This window comes from Cynocephalus volans, chromosome 6, assembly GCF_027409185.1.
Source record: "Cynocephalus volans isolate mCynVol1 chromosome 6, mCynVol1.pri, whole genome shotgun sequence".
NCBI classification, from domain to species: domain Eukaryota; kingdom Metazoa; phylum Chordata; class Mammalia; order Dermoptera; family Cynocephalidae; genus Cynocephalus; species Cynocephalus volans.
The window spans coordinates 99,911,628-99,926,372 of NC_084465.1; the positions used below are offsets into that span (position 1 = coordinate 99,911,628).

At 48.0% G+C, this 14,745-nt stretch overlaps 1 protein-coding gene across 1 annotated transcript in view; it reads left to right on the forward strand.

Moving 5' to 3' along the window:
* The first annotated feature begins 1,717 nt into the window (after nt 1-1,717).
* SEC14L5 (SEC14 like lipid binding 5) overlaps nt 1,718-14,745 on the forward strand; it is a 40,860-nt gene continuing 27,832 nt past the window's right edge. Inside the window, exon 1 of the mRNA XM_063100657.1 lies at nt 1,718-1,780. Within this exon, the coding sequence (XP_062956727.1) occupies nt 1,718-1,780 (63 nt within the window). The remainder of the gene's footprint in view (nt 1,781-14,745) is intronic.

Sequence of the window (14,745 nt, forward strand, 5' to 3'; positions counted from 1 at the left end):
CCTCATTCCATTCTCTTCTTGAACCCCTTCCCTGCTTGTTTCTCTCCCCTTGGCCTCTAGCACCATTCCACATACTATATATTTGCTTTATTTATTTAATGTCTGTCTCCCCCACTGGGATGTAAGCTCCATGAAGGACAGGATTTTTGTCTGTTGTGTTCACTGGTGACTCCCCAGCGCCTGGAAGGGCCTGACGCTTAGTAGGAGCTCTGTAAACGTGTGAAAAGTGAATGAGTGATGCAAAGGCGAGGCTTGGGGCAGGGACTCGACGGACTCCACGGCGTGGCAGGTGGAGGAGCGGGGCTCAAGCCCAGGTACAGTGAGATATGGGAGAGGCTGATCTGAGCTAGGGAAGGACCAAGTGTAAACACTACTGGAAGGAACGGGGCCGGTCGGGGCGCGGGGTCCGCCTGGGGGCAGGGCTAGATTGGGGAGGAGTCTTGGGGCGGGGTCTACCTGGGGCCGGGGCATACACTGGGCGGGGTGCCTTAGGGGCGGGGCCAGTACGGGGGAGGAGCCTACCTGAGGCGTGGCCAATCTGGAGGAAGGGCTGGACTGAGGGTGTGGTCAAGCGAGGGACGTGTAAAGTGAGGGGAGGGGCTAAGGCTGGGGCGGAGTCAGGCTGGGGCGGGACCAGTCAGGGAACAGGGTAAATCTGGGCGGGGCCATGGCAAGCGGCGTGGGCGGGGCCAGTTCGGGGGCGGGACCCAGACAGGATCTCCGCTGTCCCGGGTGCTGGAGCGCTCCGGGCCCGCAGGTCTCCTTCTCGCCCCTCGGGCCACTCCCAGGCTGGCCCGGCCGCAGAGTGCACAGGGCCAGACTTCCCTGGTTGTCCAGCCGCTGTCGGGCCCGGCCCCAGGCGCTGCGCTCCGGGCCAGGCGAGCGCGGGGGTGCCGCCAGCGAGCTCGGCTCCCCGCCGGGCGGGCGCCCAGGACACTGCCCTAGGGCTGTGTCCCAGGAGGCTCTGAGGGTGAAGGTGAATGGGGCTGCCGGAGGTCTGTGCGTGGATGCATGCCACGGTGTATGTACATTGTGTGTGCAAGTGCTCATGGGTATGTGCGCGTGTGTGAACGTCTGTGCGCACCAGGGGAATTGTGCGTGTGCCTGCAGTTGTACAGGTGTGTGCTCCAGGGAGCTGGGTGTGTGTGCAAAGTTTGTGCTTGTACAAGGGCGGTCCTGTGTGGGAGGGGAGTCGTGACAGAGACAGTGCATGTGAAATTTGGTGAAGGCTGTGTGTGTTTGTTAGGGTGTCTTGGAGGAGGATTGGAGGGAAGGTGCAAAGATACTTGGGGGGACCGTAGGTCAGGACTCTGTGGCAAGCAGTGGGTGCATGCATGAAGAGAATCGTGGGAGTGTAAGAATTTCAAATGTGTGTGTGTTTTCATGTGAGTGGCAGTGAGGGGTGCTTCTGAGGGCCCTCAGTGTGAAGGGGTCCGGGCAAAGGAAAGTTTGGGGGTGCTGACTGCTTTTGGAAGAGTGAGTGTGGTCTGGGGCAGTGGGTAATGGATAAAGCAGGTGTTTGGGGTCTAGCCTGGAGTAATTTGGTAATCATATCAGCCTCCTCACTTTGAGGACTGGGGAGATGTGTGGTTGGGGCCAGAGGGAGCTGGCCTGCCCTTGTACCCAGTGGGCAGTTTCTCTGCCTCACCTGTCACCCCTCACTCCAGGCCCTGTGCTCACCCCTGCCCCCCACCTCTGCTGGTGCTCCGGCGTGAACATGGTGCACAAGTACCAGTCTCCTGTTCGCATCTACAAATATCCATTTGAGCTGGTCATGGCGGTGAGTGACCCCTGATTCTTGGGCCCCTCGTGCGATGTTAAAGAGACTCAAGAGACCAGCTATGGTGGGGAGGAAAGGGAGACCCTCAGGCCCCCAGATCAGAAGAAATTATTGAGCAACTCAGCTGACCTGGTGGGTCAGACTTCTAACCAGTGACCTCTCCGTCCAGCCATCCCTCCCACCTTTCACCAGAACTTCTGGAACTCCTGTCAAGTTACCAAAACACCAGGCCTTTCTTCTCCTATTGAAGCTTACCTGTTCTCTCAGCTCAGACCCTCCTGACAGAAAACAAGGACATCAGGGGCCACTGCTGTCATTTTCTGTAATGATAATAATAACAATGTTAAATATAAGGATGATAATGATGATGATGATAGCTGGGCTAGATCCATGCAGAGGGGAGTGGGGGCAAGTGGGCAGGAAGGGTCTGGGTGCGATGGTTTTTAGGGTAGACTCAGAGTAGCCAAGCAACATACTCAGTGTCAAGCAGCAGGTCAGCTGGGGGCCTAGAACTGGCTCTCAGGTTCTTGGCCTCCTGGATCAGTGGTCTTTGCACCGTGGGGTGGATGCTGGAGACAGGCAGGCATGCTGTTCCTTCTTGGCTACATCACTCTGCCTCGCGGAGATTCACTTCCTGGCTTGCTAAAACAGGGGCTGTGCTGTGGGGTTGTAGCGAGGAGTACATGAGATAATTCACGGTGACCCTGGCTGTATGCCTGGGTGCTTAACCCCAGCATTCTATCCAAGGACTTTCATATCAGTTAGCGTCTCTCTCTCTCTCTCTCTGTGTGTCCTGTCTATTTTATTCCATGAATCTACACATATATGTGTTTATGGTTGCATAAAGGATTAAAAAGCATCACTAAAGTCATCCATACATGTTGTGGGGTTACATGTAGGAGGTTCCAGGACAGCAGAGGCAGGGGCTATTCTGGGGTCATATCCCAGTCCTATGATTGACTAGCTAGGTGACCTTGGGGCAAGTTGCTTCACCTCTGTGAACCTACACTCCCCATCTCTAAAATGGGATCACCTGGCTTCCAAATCCCGCCCTCATGCTGTGGGTTAAGTGAGTCAATATGAGTATATGTAAAGCTCTCTGTTCCGGGCATGACGCAGATCAAATGCTCAGTGAGGTCTAGCTCTTACTGTTATTGCTGTTGCCTGTGGCTCTGTGACTTTCCTTCTTTGTGATGGGGGTGGGACACCAGGGAGCGATGAAGAGACCCATGTGCATGGGGTCAGAAGTGCTGGTCCCTGCTGCTGTTCTGCTGTGCTCTAGCTGTGTGTCTTTGGGAAGTCACTGAACCTCTCTGAGCCTCAGTTTCTTCGTTTGTGAAATGGCCATGGTTATATGCACCTCATAAGGTTTTCTTGAGGATTAAAAATGATTGCGTTTGTGTATGTGTGTGTGTATGTGTGTGTTGTCCAGCACAGAGCCTAGTCCACACCAAGCAGGCAGTAAATGGTAGACAGATATAAATAATCATCTTCTGTCTAAGGCACCTGGCAGCTTATTTTAAGACCCAAGACCTCATTCATTCATTCAGTAGAAAAGAAAGACTATCTCCACCCTTTTGGGACAGGCCAGGGACTCGTGGTTCTCTGCCATTAAGCCCGGACACGTAACTATAGAATGGGAAACCAACTATTGCATGGACTTAATAAATGTAAATTTAATTTAGCATGTTTAAAGTTCTCAAAAACATTTACAATCATTGCATTTTAAAATAAAACGTGCCTGCTAATACAGCACTTAAGACTGGATTAATCGGATGAGTAACATGCTCACACTGCCTTTATTGAAATATACTAAACACATTTTCTAAGCTTCCTGTTCCATAAACGAAGGCAGGGCTTGATTTACTCTCTTCGCTGTTAACAGCCTCTGGGTGCTGATGTACAGATGCTTGTGGGCAGAGTAGAAAAAAAAGGTTTTCAAATATTTATTATCTCTACCTGCATTAATTTAAGTCATTTGTATTTTTCAAAGGGACTGCCACAATCATGTGGCTTTATTTTCCATACAGTCCTTGTCTGTGAAATAGCCCCAAGCCACAGCGACACTGCCAACAAAGCCACTTTGCCGACTGTTTACAAAACATTATTGTCCCCAAAATAGCTGCATAACTCAACATAAATTGCCTGCTGTGTAGGCACAAAAGGGTTTTTTTTGCTAAACATGCTAAATGTCCATCTTTGTTTCTCAGCTAAACACTTGTCCTCAGTTTGGGTCAGATGCCGGGGAAGTTTCGCATGAACTCAGCTATTTTCACTGCATCCGACTGACCAGAGGAGCTGGCCTTTTGGTTTTTCTGTTTAACAAAACTGACTTGAGAATCACAATGTCCCTTGCTTTTTCAAAAGCCCACCAGCAATGATATAAACAACTGAAATCAGGCACGTGGAATTGGTTATCTAAAATACCACTTTGAGGCAACCTTTCCAGACCTTGCTTTTAAAATTTTCTTTTCTTTTGGAGCCTGGTTGGTATAGAGATCCAAATCCTTGAACTTGATAACTGAGTGAGCTAACCGGTCAGCCCAATCTTGGTGTTATTATATCACGCTCTAACCAACTGAGCTAACTGGCCAGCCTAAAAACGTTTTTAAATTAATATTTCTCTTTCACTTCAAAATTTATCTAATCAAATGAATTGGTATCTCTCTTCAAATCCTTTAGCATAAATTCTGCTTTCAAAGGCTGGGATTCTGGGAGGGGGTGATTGCTTTCTTTTTTCTTGATAGTTCTGTATCAATGGATCCGAAACAATGAGTTTGTATTATCTCGGTAAACAGAGAAAACAGGGGGGGAAGAAGATATAGCAACTACAATTACTTGAAGTTGATACGACAAGCAAACAGAAAGGACATTGTTGGGGGGGAGGGAGGAGAGGGAGGAGAGGGAGGAGGGAGGGAGGTTTTGGTAAGGGGCAACAATAATCAACCACAATGTATATCGACAAAATAAAATTAAAAAAAAAAAACAGAGAAAACAATTAAAACAATGGGGATGGGGGGAGGGGAAGAGGGGGAGGCAAGATGGGCGCTGCAAGTATCCAAGGGTGGAGAGGGTCTTTGGTCCTTTAGAATGCTGGGGTCCCAGAATGGAAGGGTGTCTTTGTGGAGATCCCTGTGTGGAGGACACAAGGCCATGTCTTGGACTGTGGACTTAGGTCACTTGAGGCCTGAAGACCACACTCTGGTCAGCCCATTGTGTGTGTTGATTCTAGATCATCTGTCTCTTTTCCCAGATGGGTGGTGGCTGAGAGCCAGGCCCACCAGTCTGGGTCCCTGCTCCAGCCCTGGGCACATTTCCTGATGCTCTGAGCCTTAGTTTCTCACCTGGAAAATGGAAATAATGAAGGCACCTGCTCCTCAGAGAGGTGGTGTGAGGATTAAATCAAGGAATGTGGTGTGGGTGTCCTGCACATTGTTTAATGCTCATGAAACATTGCTTGGGTTTGTCTTTATTTAGTGTTTTAACAGCTTTATCAAGATATAACTCACGTATCAAACACTTGACCCATTTAAAGGATACAAGTCAATGGTAGAGTCACCACAGTCAATTTTTTTTTTTTTAAAGATGACTGGTAGGGGGATCTTAACCCTTGACTTGGTGTTGTCAGCACCACTCTGTCCCATGTGAGCTAACCGGCCATCCCTATATAGGGATCTGAACCTGTGGCCTTGCTGTTATCAGCACCACACTCTTCCAAGTGAGCCACGGGCCGGTCCTCACAGTCAGTTTTAGAACCCCAATTTTCATCACCCCAAAAGAACCCCCATACCCCACTGTTTTAGTCCGTTTTGTGTTGCTATAACAGAATACCTGAAACTGGGTAGTTTATAAAGAAGAGAGGTTTATTTGGCTTATGATTCTGGGACAGCTGCATCTGGCACGAGTCTCAGGCTGCTTCTATTCATGGTGGAAAAGTGGCAGCAGCTGGCGGGTACAAGCAGATCACATGTCGAGAGGAAGCAAGAGAGAGAGAGAGAGAGAAGGTGCCAGGGTCTTTTTAAGCAACGAGCTCTCGCAGGAACTAATAGAGCGAGAACTCACTCATTAATCCCCTCTGCCCCAGGGAGAGCATTAATCCATTCATGAGGGATCTGCCCCCATGACTCAATCAGTTTCCAACACTGCCACATTGGAGATCAAATTTCCACATGAGTTTTGGAGGGGACAACACATCCAAACTCCATCACCCACCTTGTAGCCATCAGCCCCTAATCTCACCTCCTTCTCCTTACCTGCCCCCCTCATCCACCCTAGGAAACCACTAATTTACTTTTTGTCTCTATAGATTTGCCTATTCTGGACATTTCATTTAAGTGGAATCATATAATACATGGCCTTTTGTATCTGGTTTCTCTCATAATTTTTTTAACCAGTTTATTGAGATATGATTCATATATAAAAAGCTGTGGATCTTTAACATATACATTTCGATGAGTCTGGGCATAAATATACACCCATGAGTATAATATTTTCAAGGCCTGTCCACACTGTAGCATGTATAGGTACCTCATTCCTTTTTATGTTCAAATGATATTTCATTGCATGAATATACCACAGTTTGTTTACCTGTTCATCTGTTGATGGGCATTTAAGCTGTTTTCATTTGGGCTATTATGAATAATGCTGCTATAAACATTTATGTACAATTTTTTGTGTGGACATATTCCTTCCAAAGAAATCTCTGCTGTGAATGGTGGTGGTTGTTATTCAAAGGGTTGAAGCAGATTCTATTTTAAATTAGACTTAACAAACTCTTAGACAGTACTTACTAGGTCCCAGGCACTGTTCTAAGTTCATTCAAATATTAACTCATGTACTCCTCATAACCACCCCATGAGATAAGTTCTGTGGGCAGTCCCATTGTACAGATGAGGAGACTGAGGCACAGAAAGGAGAAGTGGATTGCTCAGGGCCACAAAGCAACCATGCAGCAGGTGGGGACTTAAATTCAGGCAGTTTGGCTCCTAAATTTATAATCCTGTCCATGAGCTCTGCTGTTTCTCAGAGCTGGATTGAGCACCTGAAGTTACTGGGGTGAGCATCTGGGTTGAGTAAGTGGTACCATGGGGGACAGTTACCAGCAGGATTGTTTCCAGGATGCCTGTCCAGGACCCTTTCAGGACCCCACAAAGAAGAGCATAGCCAAAACCCATAGACCCCTCGAGAGAGGGCCATGCCCAGGAGTGTTTATGGAACATCCCGTGTGGCTAGCTCTTGAGGCCAGCTCAGAAGCAGATCTCTTATAGCAGCCATAGCTGTAGTAGAGGGGAAACTGAGGCTTAGCAAGGCAAGGGAGACTGTGCCTTAGAGTATCAGTTTGCCAGGGCTGCTATAACAAATTACCACAACTGGTGGCTTAGAACAACGGAAATTTATTGCTCATGGTCTGGAGGCAGGAGTCTGAAGTCAAGGTGTCATTAGGGCCACATTCCCTCTGAAGTGCTAGAGAAGGGTCTGTTCCAGGCCTCTTTCCTGGCTTCTGGTAACTTCAGTCTTCACATGGCATATTCTCTGTGTCCAAATTTCCCTTTTGTATAAGGACATCAGTCATATATATAAGGATACTCTGATGACCTCATTTTAACTTGATTACTTCTGTAAATACCCTATCTCCAAATAAGATCACATTCACAGGTTCCGGGGGTTGGGACTCCAACAGATCTGATTTAGGGGATATAATTCAGCCCGTAACACTCAGTAAATGGCAGAGCTGGGACTTGAACTTAGGGAATTTGACCACACAGACTGAGCTCAAAGCCAGACACTTAGCATTCTGGCTCTGACATTCTGTAAACATTTGTGCGCCAGGAGTGGCAGCGTGGCTTCAGGAAGGACCTCGTCTCTTCCTGTCTGTCCACTGACCAAGGATTCCTGTGGGGCTCAAAAGCCCTATGGCTTTAGGTCATCTCTGATTCTGCAAACCTAAAGAAGGAAGGTGGCTTGGAGTAGAATTTCCTAAGCAACAGGCTTTTTTCATGTGGAGGAGGGGTTATGGAGGTGAGGTTCTGTCGTTCAGCAATTAAGTGTTAAAATATTTAAAGACCTGGCCTTGTTGTATTGATAAACAGCTTGTAATTTAGCAAATGGATTGTTAATAAGGAGCAGCTGGTGAAGGTAAATTTTTTGGCCCAGGCCAAAAGCAGTTACAGTTGGAATTGTTGTTATGGACATAGTTTTAATAAAGTGGCAGGTGCCTTATTTAAATGAGTTTAAATTAGTTCCCTGGAGCCTGTCATCTGATCCTGTTGCTAACAGATTAAGGGAAACAACCGGTTTCTCCCTCTGCTGTCTGTGCTCTGATTTGGCCTGGCAGAAGGAGGTGATCCACTGCCCAGCAAAGTGATCCTGATTTCAGAGGGTCCTGAAATTAACTGAAGGCCCTCTTTCATTAGTGTCTGAGTGCATTAATTCATGCATGTGTGTATGCATTCCACAAACACTTATGAGTTTCTCCTGTGTGTCAAGTACTGTGCTAGGTGCAGGAGCTACAAAATAGTTGATTCTAGCATTTTTCAAAATGCATCATTATTCTGTAAATTTGCATGTTTACTAGTTTACATGGGATTTGCTTGTTACTTGTTTATATTGGCCTTTTTCATTAAAGTAAGCTCCAGGAGGCGGGGCTGTGTTCATCGCATCCTTTTGACATGATTCCTGCCCTTGTGCAGCTCCCAGTGTAGTGTGTGTGTGCATGGGAGCTGGGGCTCAGTGGGTGGGGGCATATGCCATGTAGTAGAATGATTTGCAATGGGGAAAGGACAGGGCATTGTAGGAACACAGAGAAGGGACCATCGGTGGCCGTCCGAGGAAGATCATTTAAGTCAGCCAGGCTGAAAGTTGTCGAGGGAGGGAGGGCACAGCATACGCAGAGACCATGGGGTAGAACTCATTGCCCTGAAGAAATGAACTTGGCTCAGTTGGGCCCCAGTGCGAGGTAGAAAGTGGCTGGCAGGGTCAGCAGGAGCCAGCCAGGAAGGACTTTATCTATCTCCTCAAGGACTTCGGGAGCTTTGGAAGGTTTTAAGTAGGAGCGTGACTTTACCGGATTGGGAGTTTAGGAGGATCCCCAGCTGCCATGTAGAAAGTGGATAAAAGGGGTTTCCATCCAGGAGGTGGGAAGAGCATTAGGGAAGCAGAGATGCTGGCGGTCCGGAAGCATTCCAGAGACACTTGGAAAATCTGAAATAGCATTTCCGCTCTGATCTGGACATACCATGTAAATGTCAAGCTGCTCTGGGCTGGCCTTGCCAACTTATTGTCCCTTCCCGAACCATCAGGGGCTCCAGCTGATCTTGGAAGTTCCTGGGTCCCGCTCCCGATGAGTGGGTGAGACTCCACAGCAGGCTTGTGTGCAGACGCCAGGAATGGGTGGCGTGGGCTGACACAGCCTCCCAGTGCCTGGGAGGCCAGGTGTTCTGATGATGCATCCTCTTGTGAAGGAGACATGGCGTCCCGGGGCAAAGGGACAACCAACTGTGCAGAAGCAGCACAGAAGCAGGCTGGCTTTGCTCTCTGCTGCAGTCACAGAACCGGGAACCTGTTAAAACCCGGAAAAATGATCCCTCTGCATCATGTCCAAACCTGATTCATTGGCCAACAGCTTCAGTGTACCCTATTATAACAACAGAGGGGGAGGAAATCAGGTGCTTATTCACCTGCCGTGTAAGTACCTCTCAGGACTTAGGTCTCTGAAGGTGGAGTGTGAACAGCGATAGACAGGCACAGTTACCCATGAGCTCTGTACCTGTTGATGACCCCTACAGGTGTAGACATAGGCCCACTCACAAGGAGACTGAAGAGGCCTGTACTGACTTGACCTACTCTCCCAGGTATATATATGAAGATGCTCCATTTTCCTGTTTTCTTTCCCAAGCACCTGCCCATTCACTCATCCCTTCTTCCCGTCCTTCATTCAACAATTATTGGCTGAGTGTCTATAATGTCCCTGGTGTGTACTGGGCACCAGGGAATGCCATGATGAACACAGCATACCTAGAGACAGTGGCACTGACACTATTCACAAACACAGACGTAATATCCTATTCCACATCGTGAAAAATGCTTCTGATAGGGCTATAAACCACCTAGGAGATGGTTTACTATAATGTTTTTATACACATAACATACAATTTACCATATTAACCATTTTTTTTAAGATGACCAGTAAGGGGATCTTAACCCTTGACTTGGTGTTGTGAGCACCACGCTCTCCCAAGTGAGATAACTGGCCATCCCTATATTGGGATCCGAACCCGTGGCCTTGGTGTTATCAGCACCAGACTCTCCCAAGTGAGCCATGGGCTGGCCCTCATATTAAACATTTTAAGTATACAGTTCAGTGGTATTTAGTACATTCACATTGTTGTGCAAACATCACCAATGTTCACCTCCAGAGCTTTTCCATCACCCCAAGCTGAAACTTGGTCCGCATTAAACACTATCTCCCCATCCCCCCTCTCCTGGTAACCTCTGTTTTACCTTCTGTCTCTAGGAATTTGATCATTCTGGGTAGCTCATATAAGAGGAATCAAATAATATTTGTCTTTTTGTGTCTAACTTATTTCACTGAGCATAATGTCACCGAGGTTCACAGTTATAGTGTGTGTCAGTACCTTATTTTTTTTAATTGATGAATAATACTCCATTGTATGGATAGACCACGTTTTGTTTATCCATTTATCTGTTGATGAACATTTGGGTTGTTTCCACCTTTTGGCTATAGTGAATAATCTTACTATGAACATTCATGCACAAATGTCTGTTCAAGTCCCTCTGGGTTTACTCTAGTCCATTAAAAACACATTTAGTCTGTGGTATTTGGCACCGTGCTAATGCCTTACACATGATCTCCCTTTAATCTTTACAGCAACCCCTATTAAGTAGGTGTCATTATCCTCATCTTCATCCTCTTTTTTCTGAGAAAACTGAGCCCCAGAGAGGTTGAGTTGTGGTCACCCAGCTGACAAGTGGCAGAGGTGGGGTCTGTGCTCTGTCCCTGCTCTCCATCACACCCGGCCTTGCCCTCTCTCTGCATTTGGGTGCTTGGCTGCTGAGGGTGTTCTGACTCTGTGTCTCCATCTCTTTTGTCTCCCAGGCTGGCTTTGGTTAGAAGAGGGGGCTTTTCAGCTATGGGGCTGTCTGGGTATTGCTGAGTTTATAGTCATCTCCAAGGGCTTCCAGAATGAAGTCACCTGGTTCTGCCATGCCCATTCCCCTCCAGCTGGGATGACACTGCAGCCATTAGGACATCTGAGGACTCATTCAGCAAGCTCTGGTTGAGCACTTCTACCAGGAGTTGGGGGATCTACCCAATGGAATAGTATTCAGTGTAAAAAGGAATGAAGCATTGACCCACTCTGCAACATGAATGAACCTCGAAAACATGCTCAGTGAGAGAAGCTAGACACAAAAGGCCATAACTTGTATGAGTCCACTCTTATAAAACAACCGGGAAAGATGATCTCTAAAAAACATCTACAGAAAGTAAATGAGTGGTTGTCTAGGGCTGGGGTGGGGTAGGGGAGGAGATGTGAGTGACTTCTAAAGGGTACAGGGTTTCTTTTGGAGGTGATGAAAATGTTCTGAAATTAGATAGAAGTGATGTTTGTAACTTTGTGGATGTACTAAATAAAGCACACTGAACTAACTGTGTACTTTAAAAGGATAAATTACATGGTATGAGAACTGTATTTCAATTAAAAAGATTTGGGAGAGGTAAGAGGATTGACACCCTGTCTGCCCTGTGGTGTACCAGGCTTGCAGGGGGAAGGTGGGGAGTTGACAGGAAGGGCTTCTGAGGACTGTGGTGGGGGAAGGGGTGCACCTTGTGTGGTGGCTGCTCAGTGGTCAGTGCCCAGGATCCAGCCTGCAGAATAGAAAAGGGAAGATGGAGTATTGGGCTAGAATACATTGGTGCAGTTTGCATATTCTTTCTGCACTCTTGGTGGAAGTTTTGGGGTAAGCAATGTTCCAGCTTCCTTTAAATTTGGATGAGGAAGAGCAGGAAGGAAGGAGGGAGGTGAAGAGGAATCAGCTGTCAAGTGATTAGCAGAAATAGCTTTTCTGTACTTTATAGAATCTCATTCTTTTTAAAAATGTAAATTTATTTAACAAATGCTTATGCAGAACAAACCATGTGTCAGGCACTGTTCTAAGCACTTTACAAAAACAGACTCCTTTATTCCTCTGACAACTCAGTAAGGCAGCTAATATTCTTATTCTCCTTTTCACATATGAGTGAATTAAGGAACTGAAAACTTGATGACTTGTTCATGTACACACAGCTTGTGAGAGGCAGAGCAGAGATTCGAACCCGGGCCCCAGAGTTCACTCTCTTAACGGCTGTGCCATGCTGTCATTCATTTGCTCACTCTGCAAATGTCTATTGAGTGTCGACTGTGTGCTGGGCACTGTGGAAAGCACTGGGAATTTGGGAGTGTCAGGGGGCTGATGACATCCTACTTCAGCAGTTGTGATGCATGATGGAAGGAAACAGGCACAACTGAGAGCCAGCTGAGAGGTTCTACAAGGACTCCTCTTTACAGATGAGGGGGAAGTGCTGTGCCCAAGGTCACCTAGCCTGGCAGTGGGCACGTCTGGGTAGCAGTCCACGGCTATCCAACTCCAGCCTTCCATCTCCATGTGCTAAGTGTGTCAGTATGGGTTTTGCAGGATGGGGGCCCCAAGGGAGGCAGCCAGCTGGTCCCTGCCCCCCCGCCCCCGAGCCTTGCAGTTCTGGGCTTTGGACCAGCTCATTCTGAGCAGGCAGGCTTGGGTGTCCCCTCCATCCACCTGGCAGAAGGACTGTAATTGAATCCTTCTGCTGCCTTTTGTCCCTGAAAGGGCCAGACGGCATGTTTGCTCATCAAGGAGAGGCTCTGGTCTCATTTGTGGGTTGTCAGGACAACTGTGGGGACCAGAGCTGGCAGCTGAGGCTTGTAGGCAGGGACAAAACTAGGTGTGTGAACTACTTCCCAACATGGGGAGAGTCCTGTGAGCTGTCTGATGCTGTAAGACCCTGTGATGTATCAAAGGTGAAGGGACATGGTTTGTTTGGTGTCAGAACTTCTATCCAGGCCTCTCCCAGGGCCAGGTACTTGGGGCCCCCAGCTTTTAAAGGGTCACATTGGTCTGATGGGGAAGGAAAATTAATATAATTATTCCAGAATATGAAAATAAACCTGCAGAATTAAAACGAACGAATTTTCAGTTAAATGTCTACCAAATGCAACCTTCTGTCAGGCTATCATCTGGACCCTAACTCTAATTAGCTCATGTATATGTAGATCACGGGGGGTGAATACACTTTATTATGTTTGATACAGTTGTTGTGGGTGGGGCCCAGGACCCAGAAGTCCTTACTTACATCGGCTCTGCCATGTGGGAAGTGCTCAACAACCTTCTGGGGATCCCTATTCCCTTCCAGGTCAGGTCCCTATCTACATGGCAGGCATTTGAATTTTATCCAGCCAGCATTTACTAAATGCCTTCTCTGAGCCGGACACAAAAAGGGGATGAACAAGCTGGACCCTCAGAGGTGCTCATGGTCGAGGTGGGGAAACAGATATGTTCTGGGAACGTGAGCCAGGCTTGCCACCTGTGTGTGCAGGGCCACCCTTCAGATGTGAGGGGTACTGTTTAGTTTGAGAGACAGCACAATGCATGGATCCCATGGTCTGACAGTGAGGGAGTCAACTCCCAGCTTGGCTACTCATGAGCTGTGTTATCTGTGGGCTAGTAACTGAACCTCTCTGAGCTTTGGTTTCTCCATCTGTCAAATGGGGAGGATGAATGCAACCTACTCCCTTGGGTTGTTGGAGGATGTAATATAAAGAGCTTGGAACAGTGCATGGTCCACAGGGAGCACCACATAAATGTTAGCTATTCCTATTATTACAGCGAAAACTGTTCAAATGCCTCCTCTTAGTACTTGTCTGGCACCTTTGGCTGACATGAAATTAAAGTTTCCTTCCTGAACGACCACCCGCTATAAACATTCGCTCCAGGAGAAGAAAAGGAGGTCATCCTGGGGTCTGGAGGTGAGGCATTGGCCCTGGAGAGCCCTGGGGTTGGAAGGAGCCTCTTTTCTTGCTCCTGTGGCCATTTTTCCTGCAGCAGGGTGAGATTTGGGGGCAGCAGATGGAATGTGGTGGGGGAAGGGTCAGGGTTCTGCCAGACTCCCTTCCTCCCCTCCCCCACTTACAGGGAGGTGGGGGCGTGAACCTCATTCTCATGTCCCCTGACCCCACCCTGACCCCACCCCATCCTCGCTTCTCCACACCCCTGACTCGTGGGTTTTAGGGGACTTGGCATTTCCAAACCACCAATGCTTCTGATGTAGCCAAAGTCCTCCAAGGCAGGACAGGGTGGTTTGCATTTGTGGTCTGGGCCAGACGGGCGCCAGTCCCACAATTTACTGCCTTCCCGAGCCTCAACTTGCTCATCTGTAAAATGGGGAAATACTAGTTCCCATCTCATCAGGGCCCCATGAGGAGGAAACCAAGCAGTTAGTGCTTCATAAACGTAAGTGACAACAATGTCCAGCAATGTTCTGGGCTGACAGTCCTCTGCCATTGGACAACTGGCTCTGGGGTGGATACCTTCCAGATGGAGCCTGAGCTCTAGGGTTCCCTCAGAGCAGCCACTTGCTAATGGTGAGAACATGGCACCTTCCTCTCATGATCAAGGAAAGTTGTGCCCAAGTGCCCGTCCGTTGCCAACCAGCCACCCTCCCCTGTGTCTGTTATCTGGGGGCTCCAGATGGGCTATTCCAATGACAGGGTTGTCACCACAGGAAGTGAGTCAGGAAAGTCCTTGCCCTTGCTCGGCTGTGTGTGCGAGATCAGGGCCTGTTATTCCCTTCCTGGACACCTTTCTTGGGCTGTTTGGGCCACCGACAAGTTTGTATTATTTCCTTCTTTGTTGGTTGGTGTTTCTTTGTTAGC